Consider the following 24,163-nt stretch of genomic DNA (forward strand, 5'->3'; position numbering starts at 1 on the left):
TTTTACTCAAAAGATTTTATTTGAAGTAAAAGTATAACATAAGGAGTTCTATGTTGCTTTGTTCAATTTTTTTCTATTTTCAATTTTTTTTTTTTTTGCAAGTATTCATTATTTATTTGGTAGTGGCTAAGGCCCAGGAAGCAGGGCTAAGAGCGGGGTACTGGTTTGGCTGGTACAATCTAATTTGCATACACATTTCCTATGGAGCATTGCGTGAAAAATAAGTCTCCAAGTCATCAATGAGAAACAGTACCCCCCCAGCTAAAAATATAGAGGGAGATTAGAGTGGGGTGCCCAGCCTGTGCCTGCCATGCTGTTCTTAGCCGTCTCCGCCTATAAGTATCTGCCCTGGTGGTTTATAAAAAGACAGAGAATTGATTGCCATCCCCGGGCATAGACACTTTAAATCTGAAGTGCAGGGGAACCACATTCTTCTAATAAGTGTGAGGGAGGTATTTGAGAACAATAGCTAGCCTGCCGTTTGGCTATTACTCGCTTGCTGTCCCAACCGCTCTTTGGCTGTTGCTTGCTCACTTGCTTGCCTTCTCTGTGGCCGACGCTTGCTCGCCTCTCTGGCTTCCTTTTGCCTGACTTTTGCTTACCTGTCTGGCTTCCTTTTACCTGACTTGCTCGCCTCTCTGGCTTCCTTTTGCCTGACCTGTTGCTCGCCTCTGTGGCTTCCTTTTGCCTGACTGTTGCTCGCCTCTCTGGCTTCCTTTTGCCTGACTCTTGCTCGCCTCTGTGGCTTCCTTTTGCCTGACTGTTGCTCGCCTCTCTGGCTTCCTTTTGCCTGACTCTTGCTCGCCTCTCTGGCTTCCTTTTGCCTGACTCTTGCTCGCCTCTCTGGCTTCCTTTTGCCTGACTCTCGCTCGCCTCTCTGGCTTCCTTTTGCCTGACTCTCGCTCGCCTCTCTGGCTTCCTTTTGCCTGACTCTCGCTCGCCTCTCTGGCTTCCTTTTGCCTGACTCTCGCTCGCCTCTCTGGCTTCCTTTTGCCTGACTCTCGCTCGCCTCTCTGGCTTCCTTTTGCCTGACTCTCGCTCGCCTCTCTGGCTTCCTTTTGCCTGACTCTCGCTCGCCTCTCTGGCTTCCTTTTGCCTGACTCTCGCTCGCCTCTCTGGCTTCCTTTTGCCTGACTCTCGCTCGCCTCTCTGGCTTCCTTTTGCCTGACTCTCGCTCGCCTCTCTGGCTTCCTTTTGCCTGACTCTCGCTCGCCTCTCTGGCTTCCTTTTGCCTGACTCTCGCTCGCCTCTCTGGCTTCCTTTTGCCTGACTCTCGCTCGCCTCTCTGGCTTCCTTTTGCCTGACTCTCGCTCGCCTCTCTGGCTTCCTTTTGCCTGACTCTCGCTCGCCTCTCTGGCTTCCTTTTGCCTGACTCTCGCTCGCCTCTCTGGCTTCCTTTTGCCTGACTCTCGCTCGCCTCTCTGGCTTCCTTTTGCCTGACTCTCGCTCGCCTCTCTGGCTTCCTTTTGCCTGACTCTCACTTACCAGTCTTCCATGCTTTTGGCTGGTGCTCGCCTGCCCACCCACTCTCTGGCTGACGCTCGCCTTCCAGTCCCTCCACCATTTGGCTGATGCTTACCTGCCATTTCGCTTTTTCTAACTCATACCTTTTTGTCTGGCGCTCATTCTTATCCGAGAGTGGCAGGGAGATTAGAGAGTGAGACAAGGAGAAATATTTATCTTTCAAGATGTTGGAGAGCAGAAATATTGTGATGTAGGAGGGAGAGCTTATACATCCTGCTATCCAGGGGAGACTTGCTTTGACCCGATATGTCTGATAGGCACTGTGTTGTGGCTCACACTCTATAAGACATGTTAACCATATGATCTGAGGAGTTTCTCTACCGATTGCTAAACATTACTTCATCTGAAGATCATGCCCTGGACTCGACTATACTATATAATAAGGTCTCAGATGTACACAGCTTTGTTTTCTTTTAGGCCTTTGCATGTATCGCCTGACATTAAGAATGTTTGATTGTGTTTTATTTATGCTTATTATAGATATTTTGCATCTTTTTTATATTTTTTTTTTTAAATCAAATTTTTATGATAAAACCACAGCCGCGGAGGCCAAGTCTGCGCTGAGACGCCTGCTCAAGACCACAAAGGGTTGATGCAGGCCCCGGTCCAGACCTCCATCCCAGAGTATTGCTGTGCGGTTTCTGACCCGATGTCTCTGTACAGCAAGAGGCGGCTGCTGCTTCTTCAAGAGGAGCACAGAAGCTCGAGAGCTATTCCAGGTGTGTCGGCTTCCAGAAGAGCTTGCACTTACATTGCTGGGGCTGAACTCTTTTTGTTTTGCAGTGTTCTCGCTGCTTTTGTTGCCATGCTTTATGGTGTCTACGATGTGGTCTGCATTGGCTTTGAAGCTGGCACTGGCCTGCAGTGATTTTTCCTATTTTTTTAATACATTGTTTTTATTTCTTAGGCAGGGCTCCAGGGGTTCTGTGTGCATTTGTCCATCTGTGAACACCAGTTTATTTAGAATTAATCTAATCCACTTTGTTAATACGTTAACCTTCCAAGGTACATCTTGTATTATACTTCAGAGCTCAATCACAATTCTGAAGACTTAAGTTCCAAAATGTGTTCAGTGTCAACAGAACCTTCTCTTGTGATTTGCATTTTGAGAAGCTGTAATCTTTATAACAGGCACTACACCATAATCTTACACAGTGACTCCACCTGCTTAATAGTGAGCACAGCTCTGGAGTATAATACAGGATATAACCTGGGTTTAATACAGTATAAGTAGAATAGTGAGCACAGCTCTGGAGTATAATACCTCAGGATCAGTACAGGATAAGTAATGTAATGTATGTACACAGTGACTGCACCAGCAGAATAGTGAGTGCAGCTCTGGAGTATAATACAGGATGTAACTCAGGATCAGTACAGGATAAGTAATGTAATGTATGTACACAGTGACTGCACCAGCAGAATAGTGAGTGCAGCTCTGGAGTATAATACAGGATGTAACTCAGGATCAGTACAGGATAAGTAATGTAATGTATGTACACAGTGACTACACCAGCAGAATAGTGAGTGCAGCTCTGGAGTATAATACAGGATGTAACTCAGGATCAGTACAGGATAAGTAATGTAATGTAATGTATGTACACAGTGACTCCACCAGCAGAATAGTGAGTCCAGCTCTGGAGTCTAATGCAGAATGTAAACCAAGATCAGTACAGGATAAGTTAATGTCATGTTGGGGGCGTTCAGTGGTCAGCATACTCAGTATTTGGTTTTAACGACATGTAGGTGAGGTGGACTGCGATAGAGGGGGAGCTCATACTTGACTTTGGCAGTCGATTTGGACACAACAGTTTAATAAGCAACAGTGGGACAGGGAGGGGGCGCCCTCTGTAATTCCATCAGCACCCCCTCAACACTATTTTGGGGTGCTCATTGATTTTCATGGTAGCCAAGGAGCTTGTGAATATGTGCGCTCATGTTGGGAAGGGACTGACGGGATGCCTGTCAGCATTACGCTAACAGGCATAATACACTGCAATACAGAAGTATTTCATTATACCTGCAATCAATGCTTCATCGTGTAAGAAAAAAATTATAAAAAGTCTAAGGTAATTGGTAAAAAAGTCTAAGGTAACTGCAACTGTAATAAACTATACTAAAACAGATGTTTATTTATCCCACGTGGTGAATGCTGTAAAAGCTCTAAGAAACCCAAAATGGCAGCTTGTCCTGTAAGAAAAGAAGCGCTTGCATAGCTCCTTTAATTGGAAAAAAGAATTTGAGTCAAGTGCTAGAAATCTTTAAAGATTATTATTTTTTTTTATTATGGATAAGTAGTAAGACAAAAAGATCAATAAGTTGTATATAGATTTGATATTGCTATAATCATACTGACCCCCCAGAATAGAGGAAACACATTATTTATGGCGCATGGTGAATGGTACAAAATTTATAAGTTAGAAAAATATGGTGGACATTGTATTATTTATTTTTTTTAAACACGTTCTCCCTTTACCCCCCCCCCCCCCCACCCCAAAAAAACAAATAAATAAAAAGTTTGATAAAGGTTAATCAGGACATTTTATGTACCACTGAAAACAATACAAGCCCTCATACTGCTACATCGGTGGGAAAAAATAAAAATCCGCTCTAGTTTTCAGAATGTGAAGATGATAAAGCGCAAAAAACAGCGGTTTCATTAAAGGGGTTGTCCCATTACAACAATATATAGGGGATAAGTGTCTTATTGGCGTGGCTCCGTCCGCTGAGACCCCAGCCAATCACGAGAACGGTGGCCGCGTTCCCCTGTTTACACGGGGCGGCAGACACGCATGTGCCGATCAGACACTTATCTCATGCCTTGTGCATAGGGGATAAGGACAACCATTTTATAAGGTTTGTCCTACCTGGACCTTTCTGGTATCGCCACAGGATAGGTCATCAATGCCCGATTGGTGCAGGTCCCATCTCTAGGACCCGTCTTGCAGCCTTGATTGAAGAGCAGCCCTCTGCATTCACTGCTATGGAGCTTCCAGAAATAACGGTGCACAAGTGATTGGAGAGGACTGCACACGCAAGGCCTCCTCACCGTCCCTGCCATCGCAGGACTGCGACCTGTTCTAGAGATAGAGGTGGGACCATACCCATTGAACATTTGATATATCCTATGGAGATGCTCCTTTAATTGGTGAGTGTGCCCCTCTCTGTAACTGAGATGCAGTGTGGCCACAACCAGCTCTCCCTTGCTGCTTCAACATCCCGGGATAATGTAGGCTCTGCCATCCCGCCATCGCTACGTGTTCCTGGACGTTTGCTGGTTTCGTGTGCCCGTGTTTCAAGCTTGGTCCCAAGTATGGTGAAATATTACCAGGTACAGACGCTGCACATCTTCCTTAGAGAGGACTGTGTGAGATCCGTTATGTGTGACCACCTCATGTCTTCTTCTTTCATGGGGTCATTGCGGTCTGCGGGATGCGTGTCATTTGCATGGTGAGGTGGGTGCATAGTGATGAGGTGTCCGGCAGCAGCTCCCACATACATCACTAGCAGAATTCATTCAATGTCTATTAAACAGTCAGGTCTAAAATTAGTGAACCCCCTTAGCATTTTAGTATTGAGCACTGAGAGCCGCCCAGTCTTCTATGACCGCTCATTGCCTGTCTGGCTTCATTTGTAAATGCGATTTTATTGAGTCGACCTAATATCGAGCCTGATAACGGGGTTGTGCCAGGCTGTAAAGCTCCCAGGAAAAAGGATAACCATCTGAATGGTGCGTCCGACCGCTGGAACCCCCACCGATCGCCCCGCGTAGAGCAGCAGGACTGTACAGCACCATTTATTAGCGTTTAATTGGGCGATCGGGACTCCTGCTCTTGTGATCGGTGAATACGCCATCGGTCGGATCCCCTCAGTTTGGACAAGAGAGGTAAAATTTGGCACAACCCCTTTAAGACCAGCGCTTCTAGAACTAGACTCGGAGCGGGCGTGATTGGCTTCACTAATACTGTGCTCAGCAGCTTTGTCTTCTGTGTCGTTGGTTGGATGCAGTTTGTGTCGTTGGTTTGCACTTTATGCAGATTGATGACATGTTATGCCCTATGTTACTGGAGGAACCGGGAGAAGCTCACAAGGTCCCTGCGGAGGGGGCAGGAGTGTTGTCTTTTTAGCCTTCATCTGGCATTTTATTTTTTTTCTTCTTCTTTTTGCAATATGTAATAGTAAACTACAGAACGCATCTTTTTAACTATATATAATGAGTCAATTATTGACGTATTCTGCTGTATGCCTGAACGGTGCAGCTTTCCATTGGGATGTATACATAGGTCCCTTAAAGGGGTTGTCCCAGGAGAAGAAAAAAAAAAAAAGAAAAAATATTCTGGATTTTTCAAACTAGTTCCTGGATCTAGATACTTTTTTTAAATTGGTTGTAGTTAAAAATGTAGAATAGCCACAGAGTTGATCAATAAAAAGTATCTTGCCGAGGCGGTCGCACGCGCTCAGTTCCTTCCTGTAACTGACACTGGTCATATCTTCTAGCAGCTGTGACAGTTACAGGGAAAGAGCTGCAGCAGAAAGAGCACACGCCTTTTAAGCTGTGATAATGAGAGCAGCAGCAGAAAGGGCACACCTGCAGAGCTGTGATAGTGGGGAGCTGAAACAGAAAGGACACCCCCGCAGAGCTGTGATAGTGGGGAGCTGAAACAGAAAGGACACCCCCTCAGAGCTGTGATAGTGGGAAGCTGAAACAGAAAGGACACCCCCTCAGAGCTGTGATAGTGGGAAGCTGAAACAGAAAGGACACCCCCTCAGAGCTGTGATAGTGGGGAGCTGAAACAGAAAGGACACCCCCCCCCCCCCCCGAGCTGTGATAGTGGGGAGCTGAAACAGAAAGGACACCCCCGCAGAGCTGTGATAGTGGGGAGCTGAAACAGAAAGGACACCCCCCGCAGAGCTGTGATAGTGGGGAGCTGAAACAGAAAGGACACCCCCCCGCAGAGCTGTGATAGTGGGGAGCTGAAAAGGAAAGGACAACCCCTTCAGAGCTGTGATAGTGGGGAGCTGAAACAGAAAGGACACCCCCGCAGAGCTGTGATAGTGGGGAGCTGAAACAGAAAGGACACCCCCGCAGAGCTGTGATAGTGGGGAGCTGAAACAGAAAGGACACCCCCGCAGAGCTGTGATAGTGGGGAGCTAAAACTGAAAGGACTCCCCCCGCAGAGCTGTGATAGTGGGGAGCTGAAACAGAAAGGACACCCCCCGCAGAGCTGTGATAGTGGGGAGCTGAAACGGAAAGGACACCCCCCGCAGAGCTGTGATAGTGGGGAGCTGAAACAGAAAGGACACCCCCCGCAGAGCTGTGATAGTGGGGAGCTGAAAAGGAAAGGACAACCCCTTCAGAGCTGTGATAGTGGGGAGCTGAAACAGAAAGGACACCCCCCGCAGAGCTGTGATAGTGGGGAGCTGAAACAGAAAGGACACCCCCCGCAGAGCTGTGATAGTGGGGAGCTGAAAAGGAAAGGACAACCCCTTCAGAGCTGTGATAGTGGGGAGCTGAAACAGAAAGGACACCCCCGCAGAGCTGTGATAGTGGGGAGCTGAAACAGAAAGGACCCCCCCCAGAGCCCCAGAGCTGTGATAGTGGGGATCTGAAACAGAAAGGACCCCCCCTCCCCCCAGAGCTGTGATAGTGGGGAGCTGAAACAGAAAGGACACACCCTCTGAAAGGAAACACACGCCCCTGAGCTGTCAGGCTGATATAAATCTAGCAGAGCACGGAATGGGGAGATCTCTAGATCCATGTGAGGTACAGGGCTGGTTCTAGCTTTGTTAGAAGGACATTGCCGTGTACTAGATGATGATGGTTTTAATTTTTCCATTTTTTTTTTTTTTTTTACATCAATCATGGTATAACCCCTTTAACGTGATGTAAACGTTGCCTTCTTCTGTTTTACTTGGCGACGACCACGTTTGTGTTATCCTGCGGAGCGCCCACTAATTACTTTTACAGGTACAGTCTTTTCTCCGTTTATGTTGGAGCTGGTGGCCGCAGCCCCAGGTAACTGATACCGCGCCGGTGACCGGGCCGCACAATAGCAGGTGTCTCATCTTGTCCTCTTTCTTTCAAGCATCAAGGCTCCGGAGAAGTGTCTCGTACTGTCCTTGTCCAAGTGGCCGAGTCGGCGTACAGATTTGCTCTGGGTTCAATCGCTGGAGGTTAGTCATGGTTGACTGTCGTCGTCTTATCTTCATGATGGGCCCCTCCCTGGTCTTGACTGGGTGCACAATGCTCTCCCTGTCTATTCCCACAGGAGCTTCATGGGTCGCTGACCCTGTCAGTATTCGCCGCTCCGTCCATTGTACTTTATGACTATCGGAGTCGTACCTATGACTTGTCTCCCTCAAGTCTGTAAACTTAATAAATGTAGAACAACTTACTGTTCCGTTTTAATAAAGTCTTGGAGGAGCCTTTAATGTTACCTCATTAAGTTTTATGAAACCTGCCCTTAAGATTATTGTGTCTTGTAACCACTGAATCGCTTATTATTTTTTCCCCCAATAAGCTGTTGGCGCCACCGCCGTCTACCCCATTGACTTGGTCAAGACGAGAATGCAGAACCAAAGATCTACTGGATCCTTTGTAGGGGAGCTCATGTACAAGAACAGCTTCGACTGCTTTAAGAAAGTGCTGCGGTATGAAGGCTTTTTTGGACTCTACAGAGGTCAGTCACCCCCCAATCCCTTTGTTTTTCCCCTCATGAAACGATAATAGCCACCCTAACCTTACGATAGGCAGCTATAGCCATTAGAAGACAGTAGACTGGCTCTCGTGCACTCTTAAAGGGGTTGTCTGGTTAATTAAATGAAAAAAACCTTTCAGAATGAGAGTGAAACAATATATGTTGATACCTCACCGATTTCCCCCGCTGCTCCTGTTGCATCCCCCGCCAGGCTCTACTTCCAGATTCCTCCCAATACTCAGGAGAAGGATGCTTAGCCAATCACTGGCTGCTGTGCTCACATGCCTCAGTCAGTGATTGGCTGAGTGGTCGTATCCTGTGTGTCAACTGGGACCAGGAAGAAGAGACCGGCAGGGGGTGGGAAATTAGTAAGGTATGACTTATTTTATTATTGTACACCATTCAGTAAAGCAGTTTTAATTTGTCTGACAACCCCTTTATCCAATTTCACAAACTTGCCCCCCCCCCCATGTGCCGGGCCCCTCACAATTAATCTACTTACCTTACTCCCCGGGGCCCCGCTTCTCCCTGTACAGGGTTGAAAACATCCAGTGTGGGGGGAAGCAGCCAATGGCAGACGTTACCCGCGATGCTAGGGAGGCTCGTCCACTTCCCCACATGCCATCGGCTGCTTCCCTCCCTGACACCGGATGTTTTCATCCCTCTACACGGAGAAGCAGCAGTGCGGGGACCAGGAGCGGAGTGGGGTAAGTATATTACCTGTGAGGGGCCCGGCACATTGGGGGGGGGGCTGTTTGTGAAATTGGATAACCCCTTTAAGGGTCTTTCCACACACAGTTTTTAAAAGGGTTTTCTGACATTTTTTAAAGGAATACCTATTCTGATCGGTGCGACACTTGCAACCCCCACCGTTCAACTGTTTGAGAAGGCACTGGCGCTCACAGTAGCCCCGCAGCTTTGCCTAGTCCATGTGACGTCACTTTCGTCGGTCACATGACCTTGGCGCAGCTCATCTTTTTAGAATTGAATTGGGGTGGGTGCGATACCAAGCAAAGCCACTATCAAATGTACGGCACTGTGCTTGGCGAGCAGAGAGGTGGTCATGGTGGTACTGTGTGAGCGCCAGTGCCTTCTCAACCCGCTAATCTGTGGGGGTGTCGGACCCCCATGAATCAGGTACTGATGACCTCGGTTCAAAGGTATTAGTCTGCATTGTAAACATGCCAGTAGTGTGCTGCGCAGCCAGACCGCGTGCATTTGCCGCATTTTTGCATGCCGTTTTTTGGCTCACGGTTTTTACAAGCATGCATGTTTCACCTGTACAAACCGCGCAGCCAAAAAGATGCTATGGTAATTAGTGACTCCGCACACCACTGCAACATGTCAGCAAAAGTCCTTAAAAAGCTATGAATTCTAAGCATTTTTCTGCCGTTTTTAATGCCTGTAGAAAATGGCATTCCCAGAGCATTTGGAATGAAAATGGCCAAAAACAGTGCTCAAAAACAACGTGTATGTGTAGACTGTAAAGTGACATCTGAGGGCAGGTTCATGGAAATGCTGCTTGTGTGAATCCCGCCTAATAGGAATCGGCCAGCAGCATCCTACACGAGACACGGACCGTTCACACACCCCCCCCAACGTTGGCTCTCTTCCTTGGAATATTCCACACTTTCCATCCAGGTTTGAGGGATTCATCCGTTTATTAATGCGTTTGTTCATCATGGATTTCACCCTTTGCAGTGCATAGGGTGTAATCCTTAAATCTCATGTAAAATGTGGATCTTGCCAGGGATCGGCAGTGGATATTTTCCATCACATGTGAACATACTCTAGGCAGGCATGCTCAACTTGCGGCCCTCCAGCTGTGGAAAAACTACAACTCCCAGCATGCCAGAACAGCCTACAGCTATCAGCCTACAGCAGTGCATTGTGGGAGTTGTAGTTTCACAACAGCTGGTGGGCCGCAGGTTGAACATGGCTGCGCTAGAGGCTCCTTTGACAATTAGCTTTGAGATCTGTAGATCATCAATGCCTCTCTTAAAGGGCTCGTCCACCTTTGGGGGACTTTGGGCCTGATGTTTCTACAAGGTGTGTTTACATCATTTTTCATAATCCAGCAGAGGAACAGCCTGCCGGATAATGCCGGGAACCACCGGGTCCCCATTGACTGTAATGGGATCCAGCGGTGATCCAGCTACTTTCCGGCCAGATAAATTCTTCCGCATGCGTCTTTTTTTTTTCTTCTTTTTGTGCCATTTATGACGGGCAGGCTACCGGCACATGGCAGTCGGATCTCCTAATGCTAGTGTAAACCAGTGTCATACTTCGCCGCTGCTGGGTTCTGGCTCCCTTGGTACTCTTCTGCCGCATGTCTGCTGGTTTGATGGGGATCACATGTGCTGCTGCAGGCAATGGCTGGCTGCAGTGGTAATGTGTCCTCCCTGAGTCATGTCAGTGGAGGACATGTCACTGCTGAAACCCGATGGTGACAGCGACGGACCAAATGAGCTGCAACGCAGCGGCAGGGAAGCCGGTAAGTACGCTTCCCTCCGCAGGTCCATTGAAGTGGGGTTGTCAGCCCGAAAGGCCTCTGGAAGTGGACAGCCCCTTTAACATTCTACGGGACTGCAGTCATAGTACAGTGCCATTGAATCTCATGTGCCTTTAATATGGAAGATCTCCAAGCTAAAACCGCAAACCTTCAGAGACCTGATGATTGCCGGCTATAGACCTCCTCTCCATGCATTTTTGAAAGGTCTCCGTATGCCTTGGGGTTTGAGTTGTATTGGACTTTTTCCATCATAAAGGATACTTACCTACCTCGTTAGTTTGCAGCATGCAGAGGATGAAGCCTTCATCTGTAATAAAAATAAATTGATGTCCTGGAAAACCCCTTTAAACACTGAAGGTCACATTAACTGGATGACATCACAGACCCTTCCCTCCCCGTTATATGTCCCCTGTTACTTTTTATTCATGTGATGTCACCTATAGATCTGCATAGGATGAGCCCTTTAATTGGGGTGATCTAATCTAAATAAAAACAGGAGATTGCGCCACTTGGCGAATGGCCTCAAAAATCTTAAGACGCCCGCATTTCAGTAAACTTTACAAGATGTTACGTAAGTTATTTGCAACCCTCCACCTAGTAACAAAAATTTAGTCTGCCCGAGACCTTAAATATTCACCTTAAGTCGACCTCTTAAATCCGCCTCATCCCCTAAAAAAATAAAATTAAAATCCATAAAATAAATGAAATAAGCCAACAATAATGAAAAATGTCATAAAAAAAAAAAACTCTAATGAAAACTAAACAGACGTTAAATCTCGTGAAAATACAGACGTAAAAAGGAAATGACATCAGATGGGGGGGGGGGGGGGGGTTGTGCTCTCGGTTCAGCTGATTTATGTCCTGCTCCAACCCCCTCCCCAACCAGCGTCTCAAATATTCATATTCTGTGTTCCTCGCCAAAGTGTCTGAATTATGAAGATGATGGGATTTCCACATAAATATGTCAGTTTCTTGCTTCCTGAGCTGTTCAGGTTCATAGGTCGACCCCATGGTGTCCTTAGCTCTTGGTCTCGATTGTGGCCGCTCTGCTGTAGATTTTGCAGGCCGCTCGCGCAGCAGGGGGCTGCGTTCCATTGCAGAGGCCTGAAATGAAATGCATATTGATGGTCGTAGGCCTGCAATATATATTTATAAGGTCGAAGCTTTAGCATCCTGCACCCGGAAAGTCAGTCGCTGAAGGTTGCGAGTGGTTCCCTTCACCAGCACCTAGGGAAATGGCACCCCAGATGCATTGGTAGCGGGACTATGGTCATAGGCATGCCACCGATTCAGTGCAGGCTCTGGTGGGATCACCTGCTGACCCTCCCGTCTTGCTTTAATGATGTCAATTTTTTATTTTCGTTTTGGATGTTTTGCACCTTTTTTTTTTTTTATATTTTACTTTGGGTGTGATGCAACATTTGTAAGAATTTTTTAAAGGATTTTTTTCCCCCCTCAGGAAAAAAAATTGGGTGAGGAAATGCATGTTGATCACACCTTTTCCATCTACAACTTTATTAAATTATTGACACCACTGAGTCTACGAGATCTCCACCGTATGCCTGTAGGACAGGGGTGTGTGGGCTGGCACTGGAAATTGGGCTGTGATCCCAGTGTGTGGGCTACGAGGCAATACATGGAAATATTTGTTTTTCTCACCTCCTTCATATTGTGCAGAGATCTGTGAGGCTAGCCCGGTCAGAGATGCTCTGCATACACAGGACACTGCAGAGGAGAAAATTCAAAGTGAATGTCCGCATTTTTTCTTTTTTTTCTTTTATGGTCGTCCAGGTCTAATATATTTACAGATCTCCAATTCCACCTTATAAAAATAGTTACGTGACAGAATTCTGGCTGCCTGTAGCCACCACTAGGGGGAGCTTTACTGTATATAGTGTTAACTAGTCGTATTCACCATTAAACGGAATCTATCACCAGCAACCTCCCTATCCAACTGTTGGCATAGACACACAGCTGTGGTTCACCTGATTAAAATAATGTTTTTTTTTTATCTGAGTCTCCGTTCCTGAGTTATGACACTTTTAATAATAAGTAGACCCTGCGTGCAATGAGGCAGTCCTCTTGCTCTTGTTGCACCCAAGCTCCACTCGTTTCTGTGGCCAGCACCTCCCTGGTTGTGTTGATTGACAGGACCAGCCAGTGGCAAAGCAGCCAGGAGGGGCTGGTCACAGCAAGGAGTGGAGCTCAGGTGCAACAAGAGCAACGGTGATGCCCTTGTTGCACCAAAGGCCTAATTTGCATATTAAAGGGATTCTGTCATCAGAAATTACTCCTATAACCTAAACATATGGCGATGTCCCTAGTAATTCAGTGAATCCTAAAGTGACTTTATCAAATGATCCTGTGGCTCTATAATCATAAAAAAGACGTTTATATCACCTGTCAATCACTTCAAAATGTGTCCAAGGGGACGTCTCATGCTGAAAGGTGCCCGGCTGCAGCCATCTCGTTTAGGTGCCCAGCGCCGCCTCCTCAAGTGAAATCGCCGCCCTCCCTTTATTATATCCGCCTACTTCAGTTTGTGGCCGCCTCTGTAACCTCCGCTCGCTTCAGCCAGATCCCGCGCCTGTGCGGACTACTGGCATCGGCCTCGTTTAGCGAAGTGCGCCGGCGCACTTCGCTCAAACCTCCACAGACCGGCTGGGATGGGCTGTAATAGGGCGGTCTGTGGAGGTTTGAGCGAAGTGCGCCGGCGCATGCGCGCTTCGCTAAACGGGGCCGATGCCAGTAGTCCGCACGGGCGCATCAGGTTATACCTAGTGCGCACGCGCGGGATCTGGCTGAAGCGAGCGGAGGTTACAGAGGCGGCCACGAACTGAAGTAGGCGGATATAATAAAAGGGAGGGGCGGCGATTTCACTTGAGGAGGCGGCGCTGGGCACCTAAACGAGATGGCTGTAGCCGGGCACCTTTCAGCATGAGACGTCCCCTTGGACACATTTTGAAGTGATTGACAGGTGATATAAACGTCTTTTTTATGATTATAGAGCCACAGGATCATTTGATAAAGTCACTTTAGGATTCACTGAATTACTAGGGACATCGCCATATGTTTAGGTTATAGGAGTAATTTCTGATGACAGAATCCCTTTAAGAAAAAGTATCGTAACTCTGGAACAGAGCCTCGGATCAACAAAATAAAAACAGTCTTAGGCTACTTTCACACTAGCGTTCGGGGCTCCGCTTGTGAGTTCTGTTTGAAGGGGCTCACAAGCGGCCCCGAACGGATCCGTCCAGCCCTAATGCATTCTGAATGGATGCGGATCCGCTCAGAATGTATCAGTCTGGCTCCGTTTGTCCTCCGCTCAGCAGGCGGACACCTGAACGCAGCGTTCAGGTGTCCGCCTGGCCGTGCGGAGGCAAACGGATCCGTCCAGACTTACAATGTAAGTCAATGGGGACGGATCCGTTTGAAGTTGACACAGTATGGCTCAGTTTTCAAACTGATCCGTCTCCCATTGACTTTCAATGTAAAGTCAAAACGGATCCGTTTGCATCATCATGAACAAAAAAAAAAAATATATATATATTTTTTTGTTCATGGTAATGCAAACGGATCCGTTCTGAACGGATCTAAGCGTTTGCATTATAGGTGCGGATCCGTCTGGGCACATACCAGACGGATCCGACCTAAACGCAGGTGTGAAAGTAGCCTTAGTCCAGTGAACCACAGCTATGTGTCTATGCAGTTTGATAGGGAGGTCTCTGGTGACAGATTCCCCTTAACCCCATAACGGCATTAAACGCCGGGAATTGTATGGAGCTGGCTGTGCTGAGCCCGTTCACACCTGGCCGTAATGACCTGGATCGACGATGAGGCTGAAACTGGTCATTTAACTCCTCAGTTGCCGCATTCAGTAGCAATCTCTGCATCTGTGAGGTTAGTGCTGCAGCTCTTTCTGCCTTCAGATTGAAGCCCCCACAGTGAAATTGTGGGGCTCCGATCGGTTGCTATCATAGCCTGGGGCCTGATGCAGGTTCCCAGGCCTGTCATGGTAATCTGCCTGCTAAGCTGTGCACGAGGCATAGCTCAGCAGGTACAGTGGCAGAATCCCCTTCACCATAATAGATTTCTGTTATGATGAATGGCACAAGGGATCAAAAGATCCCAGGTTCTAGTCCCCTAAGGGGACCAAAAGCTACGGTATGTAATAAGGAAAAAAAAAGTTATAAGTTCAAATCACCCCCTTTCTCAATTTTACATTTAAAAATAAACAAAAAAATAAACATAACAAGTATTGGCAAATCTAAACTATTAAAATATTTTCCCTCACCGTGAACGCCGTAACCTAAAGAAAAAAAACATGCAATTTTGCCATTTTTTAGTCACCGTGTCCCCACCCAAAAAATTGAATAACAGTGATCAAAAATTTGTACTAGCCCCAAAAATGGTGCCAATACAAAACTTCAGTTCGTCCCGCAAAAAACCTGCCCTCCTACAGATCTGTAGATGGAAATTTAAAAAAAGTTATGGCTGTCAGAAAATAAAAAAAAACAGTTTGAAAGGTTTTTATTCTTTTAAAAGTAATTAAACAAAAAAAAGATACAAATTTGGTGTCGCTGTAATCGTAATAATTTTTTTGTGCACAGTGAACATCGTAATATTAAACCCCCTCCAAAAAATTTTTTTTTAGATTTTATCCAGCAGAGAATTTTCTTTCCCAAAAGACATGGTAAATTAAATGGCGCCAATCAAAAAAATGCATCTTGTCCTGCAAAAAAATAAATAAATAAGCCGTTATATGGCTATGTGAACGAAAATGTAAAAAGTTATGGCTGTTGGAATGTGAGGAGGAAAAAAAAAAAAAAAAAAACGGGAAAAATGAAAATAGGCCCAGTCCTTCAGGGGTTAAAAATAGTTAGCTCCCTCTAGTGGTGGCTGCTGGTGAACAGAGTGTTATAATTTAATGTGGTTGACTCACGAACAACATTTATCATCTGCATCCACAGGATAGGTAACGAATGTATGATCACTGGGAACCCCTGTGGTCACAAACGAGGGTCCCAAAGAAAAGGGGGTTAGTCAGCACATCCCAATGCGCAGGTGCATGCTGCCATGGCTGAAAACATAGAGGAAAAAAGACAATGCAGCAGCACCCTGCAAAGCCGCTTATTTATAAAGTGAGATGCTTGGCAAATACATTTTGTACAAAACCATTTGAGCCCGTCTGCCGAACGTCAAGGCGATCTCTGTAAGACGGGTCCTAACGCTAAATACTACCTGTTATGCGCCATGAAGTTCAGGTAGTGTTGGATCCACATGCATGCTGGGTCCACTCTGCCTTTTACTCCATTACTTACAAGGGATGCAGGTACCAACATGTATGCCAGAGACCCCTGTGTCAATTGAGTAGTGGTGCACATGCCTGACCACTGCTGCATTCACTTTTATCGGACCGCAGGGTGCAACGCTTGGCTATCTTCGGCATAGAAATGAGTGGAGTGGCGGTCACACATGCGCACTACTTCTCCATCCACATCCTGTTATTGTGGTATATAGTGTGTGTGTGTGTGTGTGTGTGTGTGTGTGTGTATATATATATATATATATATAAAAATTCACCTATCCTGTGGCCAGGCCCTTTAATATTTACAAAAGTGATAATTTTGCTAGGGACGGAAGTAAAAAATCTGTTCTTTATCTTGATAGGTCTTCTGCCTCAGCTGCTGGGAGTTGCACCAGAGAAAGCCATAAAACTAACAGTTAGTATTGCATTTTTTTCTTTATTCAGGAATATTTTCTATTGCATTTAGGTCTTGCGTTTTACTGTCCACCTTTGCAACCATTTTCATAGCTTCAAATCTAAAATAAAGAAAGCTTTCAAATAGTCTTGGTTGAAAATGTACTATTTTCTGTACACAGCTCCTATGCTGACCTGCGTGTCTTCGTGGTAACAGACTACATACAAACCCTGTGTGGAGTCTTATCTTTCAGTCTGTGGATTCAGGGCCCTTTACACGGCCCGAGAATTGAAAAGATCATGGCTAACGAGCGTTCATAATAACGCTCGTTAGTGATGATCTGGCAGTGTAAATCACCGCCTATGAATGAGTGCAGCAAAAAAGTCCTTGTTTCCCGACAGCAGATCGTGTATGGGGAAGAGCGATGGCGTTGGCGGTCGTTCCTCCCCATACGCTGGAGGAGATCGCTGCATGTCTCCTCCTCTAGCGTTCAGCAGATTGTCGGGAAGGAACACTTCCCTCCCAACAATCTGCTTGTACATCATCCTGTGTCAAGGGACCTTTAGAAGGGCATAGAGAGTGGAGTAACACACAACTGCAGGATCAGACTACAGAAGGTTTGTTTGTAGTCTGTAACCATGGAGACACAAAGATCTGCATAGATGCTTGTAGGCACAATAGCCAGATTTTTTGTTAAAATCAAGATTATTTGTAATGTTGCTGTGTTTTATTATTCTCCAGTCATCCCTTAGGTGGACAGCAGCAAAGTGCATTTGCCTCCTTAAATTAACTACAAGAACTTTTTTATTTTTTTATTTTTCTGAAAAAAATAAAATAAAAGTTGCTCCCACACACGTTCTGTAATATTTGATTTCAGTCTCTCTGGCCTTTTGTTGAATAATTTTAGCTCTTAGAAATGCTGTAATTCAGACACATTGGTAGATTTTCATGCACGAACTGCTCGTTCGAAACCATTGATCGTGACAAATGCGCCATAATAGGACATCTGGAAGGCGGCGAACATGGCATCGATTCATTGAATGTTCTGTTCCCTGTTTCTGTATGAAAATGAAATCTTTCCAGAAATAAAAAAAAAATAATACTTCCTGTTGTGTTTGTGTTCCAGGTAAACGACTTTATGAGAGATAAGTTTACAAAGAGAGATGGTGGCATTCCATTAGCTGCGGAGATCCTCGCCGGTGGATGTGTAAGTTCTGCATGAACACTGTGCTGTTAAAGGGGTTCTCCGCTGTCAACAATCCCCGTTTTTTAGATGGGTTCCCTGACTATAAGATGATCCCAGTGATCAGCTGTGATCTGTTAGGAAACCTGGGAGTAAGTTTTCAGCTTTCCTACAGCGCCACCACTGTGGAAATGAAGTATTACACAGGTCCTATTCAAGTAGGGGTTGTCTGTGTAATACAGGACAGGACGTCCTCCGGAGCGAGAGATTTGCTCTTTGTAAATGCTCTCCCCTCCGGCCAATTGATTAGGGTCCTGTGCATAGAACCCCCTCTATTAACCCATAATGGGGTGTATAAAATGGGTTTTTGAAGCTGGACAATCCCTTTTAAGCTTATGTCATGGTAATTGTATACCCTGCAATATTGAAGTCGACGTCCGTAAGTGTCCATTTCTGCAAGTTCATCGGTAACTGAGTCAGAATAATCTGTGTACAGCTTCCATCCCCCCAAAACTATCCTTTCAGTGGTGAAAAGATTGTAGCCACCCTATAAATACAGTAATTGAGTTTATTGCTATTTTTTTTAACATACTTTACAGCAGATGTACTTATCCTGTGTAATATATAGTCAGTGTAAACGTACAGGGAAGCTGCCAGCAGTTTTGACCATGCTAAACTGCTGACAGCAGTGGGTAGGGATTGGGGAGAGCAGTATGCACATCTGAATATGAACTTTTAGTCGGTCAGATTCTGCCTCTGCAAGTGCCCTGGGGGCGAAGCTTCACTGTATAGCGCTCTACGCATTGAGCTGCATCACAGCCCCTCCCCTCTGCTCTGAGTGACAGATGTTCTAGTCTCCTGGTTGGATGCTACAGCTGTCAATCAGAGCAGATAGGGGAGGGGCTGTCAAGCAGCTCAATGCCAAGGGCACATCACAGCGAAGCCTCACCTGCTTGGCACTTGCAGTAGCAGAATCTGGCAGAATAAAATGTTATGTTCACACTGCTCCTGATAATGAAAGCTCCACACAAGCTGTTTTATGCTGCTGTCTTCAGCCCCTACCTAGTGCTGTCAGTGGTTGAGCATGAGCAAAACTACTGACAGACTCCCTTTAAAGGGTTTCTACCACCAGGAATACTGTTATGTAGCTGACTGATATAGCGATGCGCTAATGTCAGCACTATGTAACAGTATGTTTATTACCTTTCTCCCTGCAGTCCCTCCCCACTGTGCGCGGCTGCCGCTGGCCACCAATAAGATCAGAGTAGGAGGAGGAGGGGAGGGACTGTGGCCAAGGGGAGGGACTGTGGCCACTGCGCCACCAATGAATGCCTGAATACCAACGTAGCGTTCATGTGCCGGCCATATCCCGGCCTCTATGACTGCACGCTGCGATCCGCCACAATTAACCCCTCAGTTGAGGGGTTAATCGCGCGGATCAGAGAGTCCTGTCAGAGGTCGGGTGCCGGGAATGTTCTTCAGTCTCTGCATTGGTGGCAGTGGGCAGTTCCGATTGGAGTCCCAGCAGTGTAATACTGGGGCTCCAATCTGTTACCATGGTAGCCAGGAGTCACGCTACTGAAGTCCTGGCTGCCATGGTATGTTAGTGAGCAGCATTATACTCACGTGCGCCCTGGGCGCTCCTTCTTCTGTCTGTGCGGCACATTGCTAATGCTTATAGCATTAGCAATGCGCCGCACAGACCTATGAGAAGGAGCACTCGGCGGAAGGGTATTTTTTTTATTTTTTATTTTTTAATTATTTTCTAAATTTCTGCTTACTGAAAGTGAATAGGACCCTGCCGATCTGTTTTTCACTGGATAGAGATCTTGTTCTATCCGGAATACCCCATTTAAGCTTTTGGTCTAAAAAAATTAAAAAATAAATAGAAAATCTGTTTCATTTTCTGGATGTTGGCAGTCTAAGGCCCCTTTCACACGGGCGAGTATTCCGCGCGGATGCGATGCGTGAGTTGAACGCATTGCACCCGCACTGAATACCGACCCATTCATTTCTATTGGGCTGTTCACATGAGCGGTGATTTTCACGCAACACAGGCCCCATAGAAGTGAATGGGGTTGTGTGAAAATCGCAAGCATCCGCAAGCAAGTGCGGATGCGGTGCGATTTTCACGCACGGTTGCTAGGAGACGATCGGGATGGAGACCCGATCATTATTATTTTCCCTTATAACATGGTTATAAGGGAAAATAATAGCATTCTGAATACAGAATGCATGGTAAAATAGCGCTGGAGGGGTTAAAAAAAATAAAATAATAATTTAACTCACCTTAGTCCACTTGATCGCGATGCCCGGCATCTCCTTCTGTCTCCTTTGCTGAACAGGACCTGTGGTGAGCATTCATTACAGGTCAAGGACCTGTGGTGACGTCACTCCGGTCATCACATGATCCGTCACATGATCTTTTACCATGGTGATGGATCATGTGATGACCGGAGTGACGTCACCACAGGTCCTTGACCTGTAATGAATGCTCACCACAGGTCCTGTTCAGCAAAGGAGACAGAAGGAGATGCCGGGCATCGCGATCAAGTGGACTAAGGTGAGTTAAATTATTATTTTTTTTAACCCCTCCAGCGCTATTGTACTATGCATTCTGTATTCAGAATGCTATTATTTTCCCTTATACCCATGTTATAAGGGGAAATACAATCTACAGAACACCTAACCCAAGCCCGAACTTCTGTGAAGAAGTTCGGGTTTGGGTACCAAACATGCACGATTTTTCTCACGCGAGTGTAAAACGCATTACAATGTTTTGCACTCACGCGGAAAAATCGCGAGTGTTCCCGTAATGCACCCGCACATTTTCCCGCAAGGCCCGTGTGAAAGAGGCCTAAGGGAAGAGTCCAGAATCTGGAGGTACTCGGCTCAAACTGTGCGCTTGCTAATAAAGTTGGTTTGGGAAGGTCACGCCACCCTTTGTTGAAAGATGAATGCACTTAATTCTACACCAAGGCTCCCAATAACCGGCCCCTCTGTGATCAGCCATGCCTGACCACCCCCCTGCCTTCTCCTGCTCGGCTTTTCTCCAGGAGAGGCAGGTTGTCATCTATATTCCAGTGATGGCCTCAGCTTATCGTCCCCTCCACGGACCGGTCTTGCAGGTGAAAGTCATGTAGCCCCCGGGAAGTTCTGTCCACGTTGTTTGTTCTCTGGGGAGATGTCATGTGCTGATCTGATTTGGCCGCTGCTTTGTTTGATCACCTTTTGCTAAACTCCAGGTACTGTCCCTTGTTCTGCAACACTTCCTGGAAAAATGTCTTTGATTACTGAGCCTTTATATTTACAGAAATGTAATGTAGTGTCCCTGCCGCTACGTAATGAGCATCCCTTGAAGAGCTTCATCTGATCATTTATGGACAATCACCCTCAGCGTGCAATGACTTATGCGCATTATATCACTCCTTGCAGAACCTGTTATGCACCTAGCAGTAAGCACCCGATCCTTGGTGTCCAAGGAGCCCTAAGGCCTGTCTGCCAGATAAGTCGTCAAAGTGGGGTCATGTTGAAGATTATGCATTAGGGCCCAGGTTCCCGAGCTTACACCTCAGATCACTAAATCAAGGGGTTGCTGAATGGCAGATATGCCATTCACTAATGTGATAGTATAGCATGCTGCTAATTGGCCTCCGGGCTTACAGTAGCCCGCATGGAGTTGCCCTCCCTTAGTGTCCAGGGTAGCGGTCATAGCTGTCCAGATCCTTTCTAAGATGGCGCTTTTTCATCTTGCACCTTGCAGTGCAGATACGAGACGTCCACCTCTTCCCTGATGTACTGTACCTCCACCTGTGCTGACCCGGCAAAGGGTTGTCCACCATCTTTGATAATGCCTTTCATAATAACTTATTATAGACGAGAGGACACTCTCTAAAATTCGGACCATAAATATTCCTGCCAAGAAGAGGTCCCATTCCAATGGCTTGAATAGAAGTTACGAAACGCATCCTGCTTTCCACTGGAGAGGAGTTCACGTCTGTGTATTAGGTGGTAGTCGGTGCCGCCACTGGGCACACGTATATTACTTTAGGCCACCGCCAGTTCCAGTGGCCGTCGAGCGTGACAAACCTTCAAAACTTACGAGCTACTTGTCGGTTTCTCCTTTGATGCCAGGTCTTGCGCCACGGCATTGCCACAAGCCGCCCACCTTCCTCCTCGGTATACTCTCATGATCTTTCCCAATCAGATGTTTATTTAAAACGTCCCCGAACGAGAGTGTCAAATACACGCCTGTGGTGTGATCGTTCAACCTGCACTACAGGATGAATAGGTCTATTGAGGACGCCGTTGCCATGCACTCTTTTCCTGTAATTACTATTATCCATGCCAACCTCACGATCCGTGCCACTCAGCAAACCTTTGTGCCCATTGATAACATTCCAGAGCCTCTCATAGGGTCCTTGTCACACGATCCTCTCCACTTCTCTCTCCAGTCGAGCGTCCCCGGGTGCTGACTCCCGAGACCCTGCGGAGTTCACCTTGCATGGTAATTACTGGGAATTAGTACGCATGGCTAATTTTGTCCACTTCTCCATTGTGCAATTTTCTGTTTGTAAATTTTACCCCCCCCCCCCCCCTTTCTAATAGCCCATGAGCCTCGTGACCCCGGTTCAGCTAACAGCTTTTTAGCCGCTGTTATTGCATTAAATAGACACGGTAAATGTGTCAGGTCTTTATGGTGAGGATACACAAACAAAGCCTGGCCCTCGAAGGTCAGCGCTAAGGAGGAAGACCAGAGGGTTGATGGCGGCGGAGAGAGATATCATTATTAGACAACAAATTATATTTAATTCTGCGAAAGTGAAACGTAGAAGTTCAAAAGAGAGACTTCATGCCCCGTTGTTTTGACCCAAGGAGCGAGCTTCTTATTTTGGCCCTTGTTAGTGAAACAAGAGACTCAAGATGTTGTCTTAAGCCAAGCGTCTCCGTATCGCCATGTTTCCTTTTTTTTAGCTTCTGCACAGAGGAATGATTCATTCCTAGATCTCGGTGAAGAGTTTCTGCTCGTCGCAGAATCATCATCTCCGCTTGAAGACTCTCTGACTCAATCTCTAATGATGTCCATTTTTATCCACCCCATCGAAAGGCTCTACATTCTAAACTCTGACCTTCTTCAGGACGTTCCTTGAGATGTCGATATTAATACATTGACTGTTCCTGGATCTTTTTGTTGTCTTGACCTTCATCACACAAGATTTTTCTTTTTCTCAGAGCCTTTAACCTTAGGTGTAGCCGAAAGGGTTAGGTTTTTTACACAAACGAGACCAGTAAGAGATGGTGCAACGCGACTCTATTGAGCTGCGCTACTATAACACATACAACCTATGGACACGTATGGTGCTGATTCTGGAGTAAAAAAAAAAAGCCACCCTTTTTTGATCCTTGCCAACCCCCTTCAGAAAGTGGCTGTCTGAAGATTTAAGCTTTTCCCCTGTCCTTACAATAAAGAGTAAGTGTGTGATTACCGCTGGGACCCCACTGATCAGGTCTTGTGTTTCCTGCTCTCAGCTTTCTGCTTGGAGATGCCTGATCAGCTGAGGCGGGATCACCACTGCAACCAGTGATTGGCTGTCCGATCCAGGAAGCAGAGACCAGCATAGGGATGGGATCGGCAAGGCTCAATATTCCTTATTTTTTATTTATGCTGCACTCAGCCCTTTTTTAATGCGTATTCTGCAAATAACCCTTTTACCCAAATATGCATAAAAATGTAGGACCTTTTTAAACCAGTGTAACTTGAGGTAGTGTGCCGCGCGTTTGGAATTTTTGCAATTGTAAAGTTTCCTTTTTTTCCCCCCTGTCATTTTTTTGTTTTACTCTCGTTACTGTTGTTTTTATTCTTTAATGCTACATTTTGAGAGAGAGATGAGATCTGAGCTTCTCCTGGAAGGTCCTCTTTCACCAGGTTCTCATACACAGAGCTGTGGTAACGGGCCATCCAGCCCAACACAACAGCGTTACCCGGCACAGGGAGAATGTAATGACACATCACACAGGTTTGGGACGTAATTGCCTTTGTAACGTCAGTCAAGTGGGGTGTTCTGCAACTTGGCCCGAACTTCTAAGCGCTCCGCCAAAGCCCCCCCCCCCCTCTTCTTCCAGAACACTGCAATGCTGGTCACAACTTGTGAAGCTCTACTCTGTTTCTACCGGTTGGAATTTCTTCTTGCATAAAATTCATTTTCACCCTTGAGTCTCCCGTCACCATATTAAAAAACTAGAACAATTTTATATTGCGTTACACATATATGTAAGTTCTTATATTTGAACCCTTTAGTTATCGCCCCCTTATTTATCACATCTTACAGTGTAGTGTAGGGTCTCAACTCTGGAGGCTGCAGCAAAGGAAGAGATGTGCATGCATCCACTTCTATGGGAGTTCTGAGAATAGCTGAGACTGCTGTCCCCGATGGGAATAACCAGCAAGTGGTAGTAAAATACAGCTGTGCGTCATAATAGAGGTGATATATGGTGGTTTCAGTTGAGGTGTACCTTGCTGTTGAATACTTTTTTATATCCATATTCT

General features: G+C 46.3%; 1 protein-coding gene across 1 annotated transcript in view; it reads left to right on the top strand.

Annotated features, from left to right (window-relative positions):
* Positions 1-24,163, top strand: part of SLC25A13 (solute carrier family 25 member 13) — a 133,726-nt gene that overhangs the window by 77,125 nt on the left and 32,438 nt on the right. Inside the window, exons 10-13 of the mRNA XM_040431237.1 lie at positions 7,608-7,695; positions 8,043-8,201; positions 16,402-16,454; positions 17,560-17,640. Of these exons, the coding sequence (XP_040287171.1) occupies positions 7,608-7,695; positions 8,043-8,201; positions 16,402-16,454; positions 17,560-17,640 (381 nt within the window). The remainder of the gene's footprint in view (positions 1-7,607; positions 7,696-8,042; positions 8,202-16,401; positions 16,455-17,559; positions 17,641-24,163) is intronic.

Source organism: Bufo bufo, chromosome 5 (genome assembly GCF_905171765.1).
Source record: "Bufo bufo chromosome 5, aBufBuf1.1, whole genome shotgun sequence".
In the NCBI taxonomy this organism is placed as follows: domain Eukaryota; kingdom Metazoa; phylum Chordata; class Amphibia; order Anura; family Bufonidae; genus Bufo; species Bufo bufo.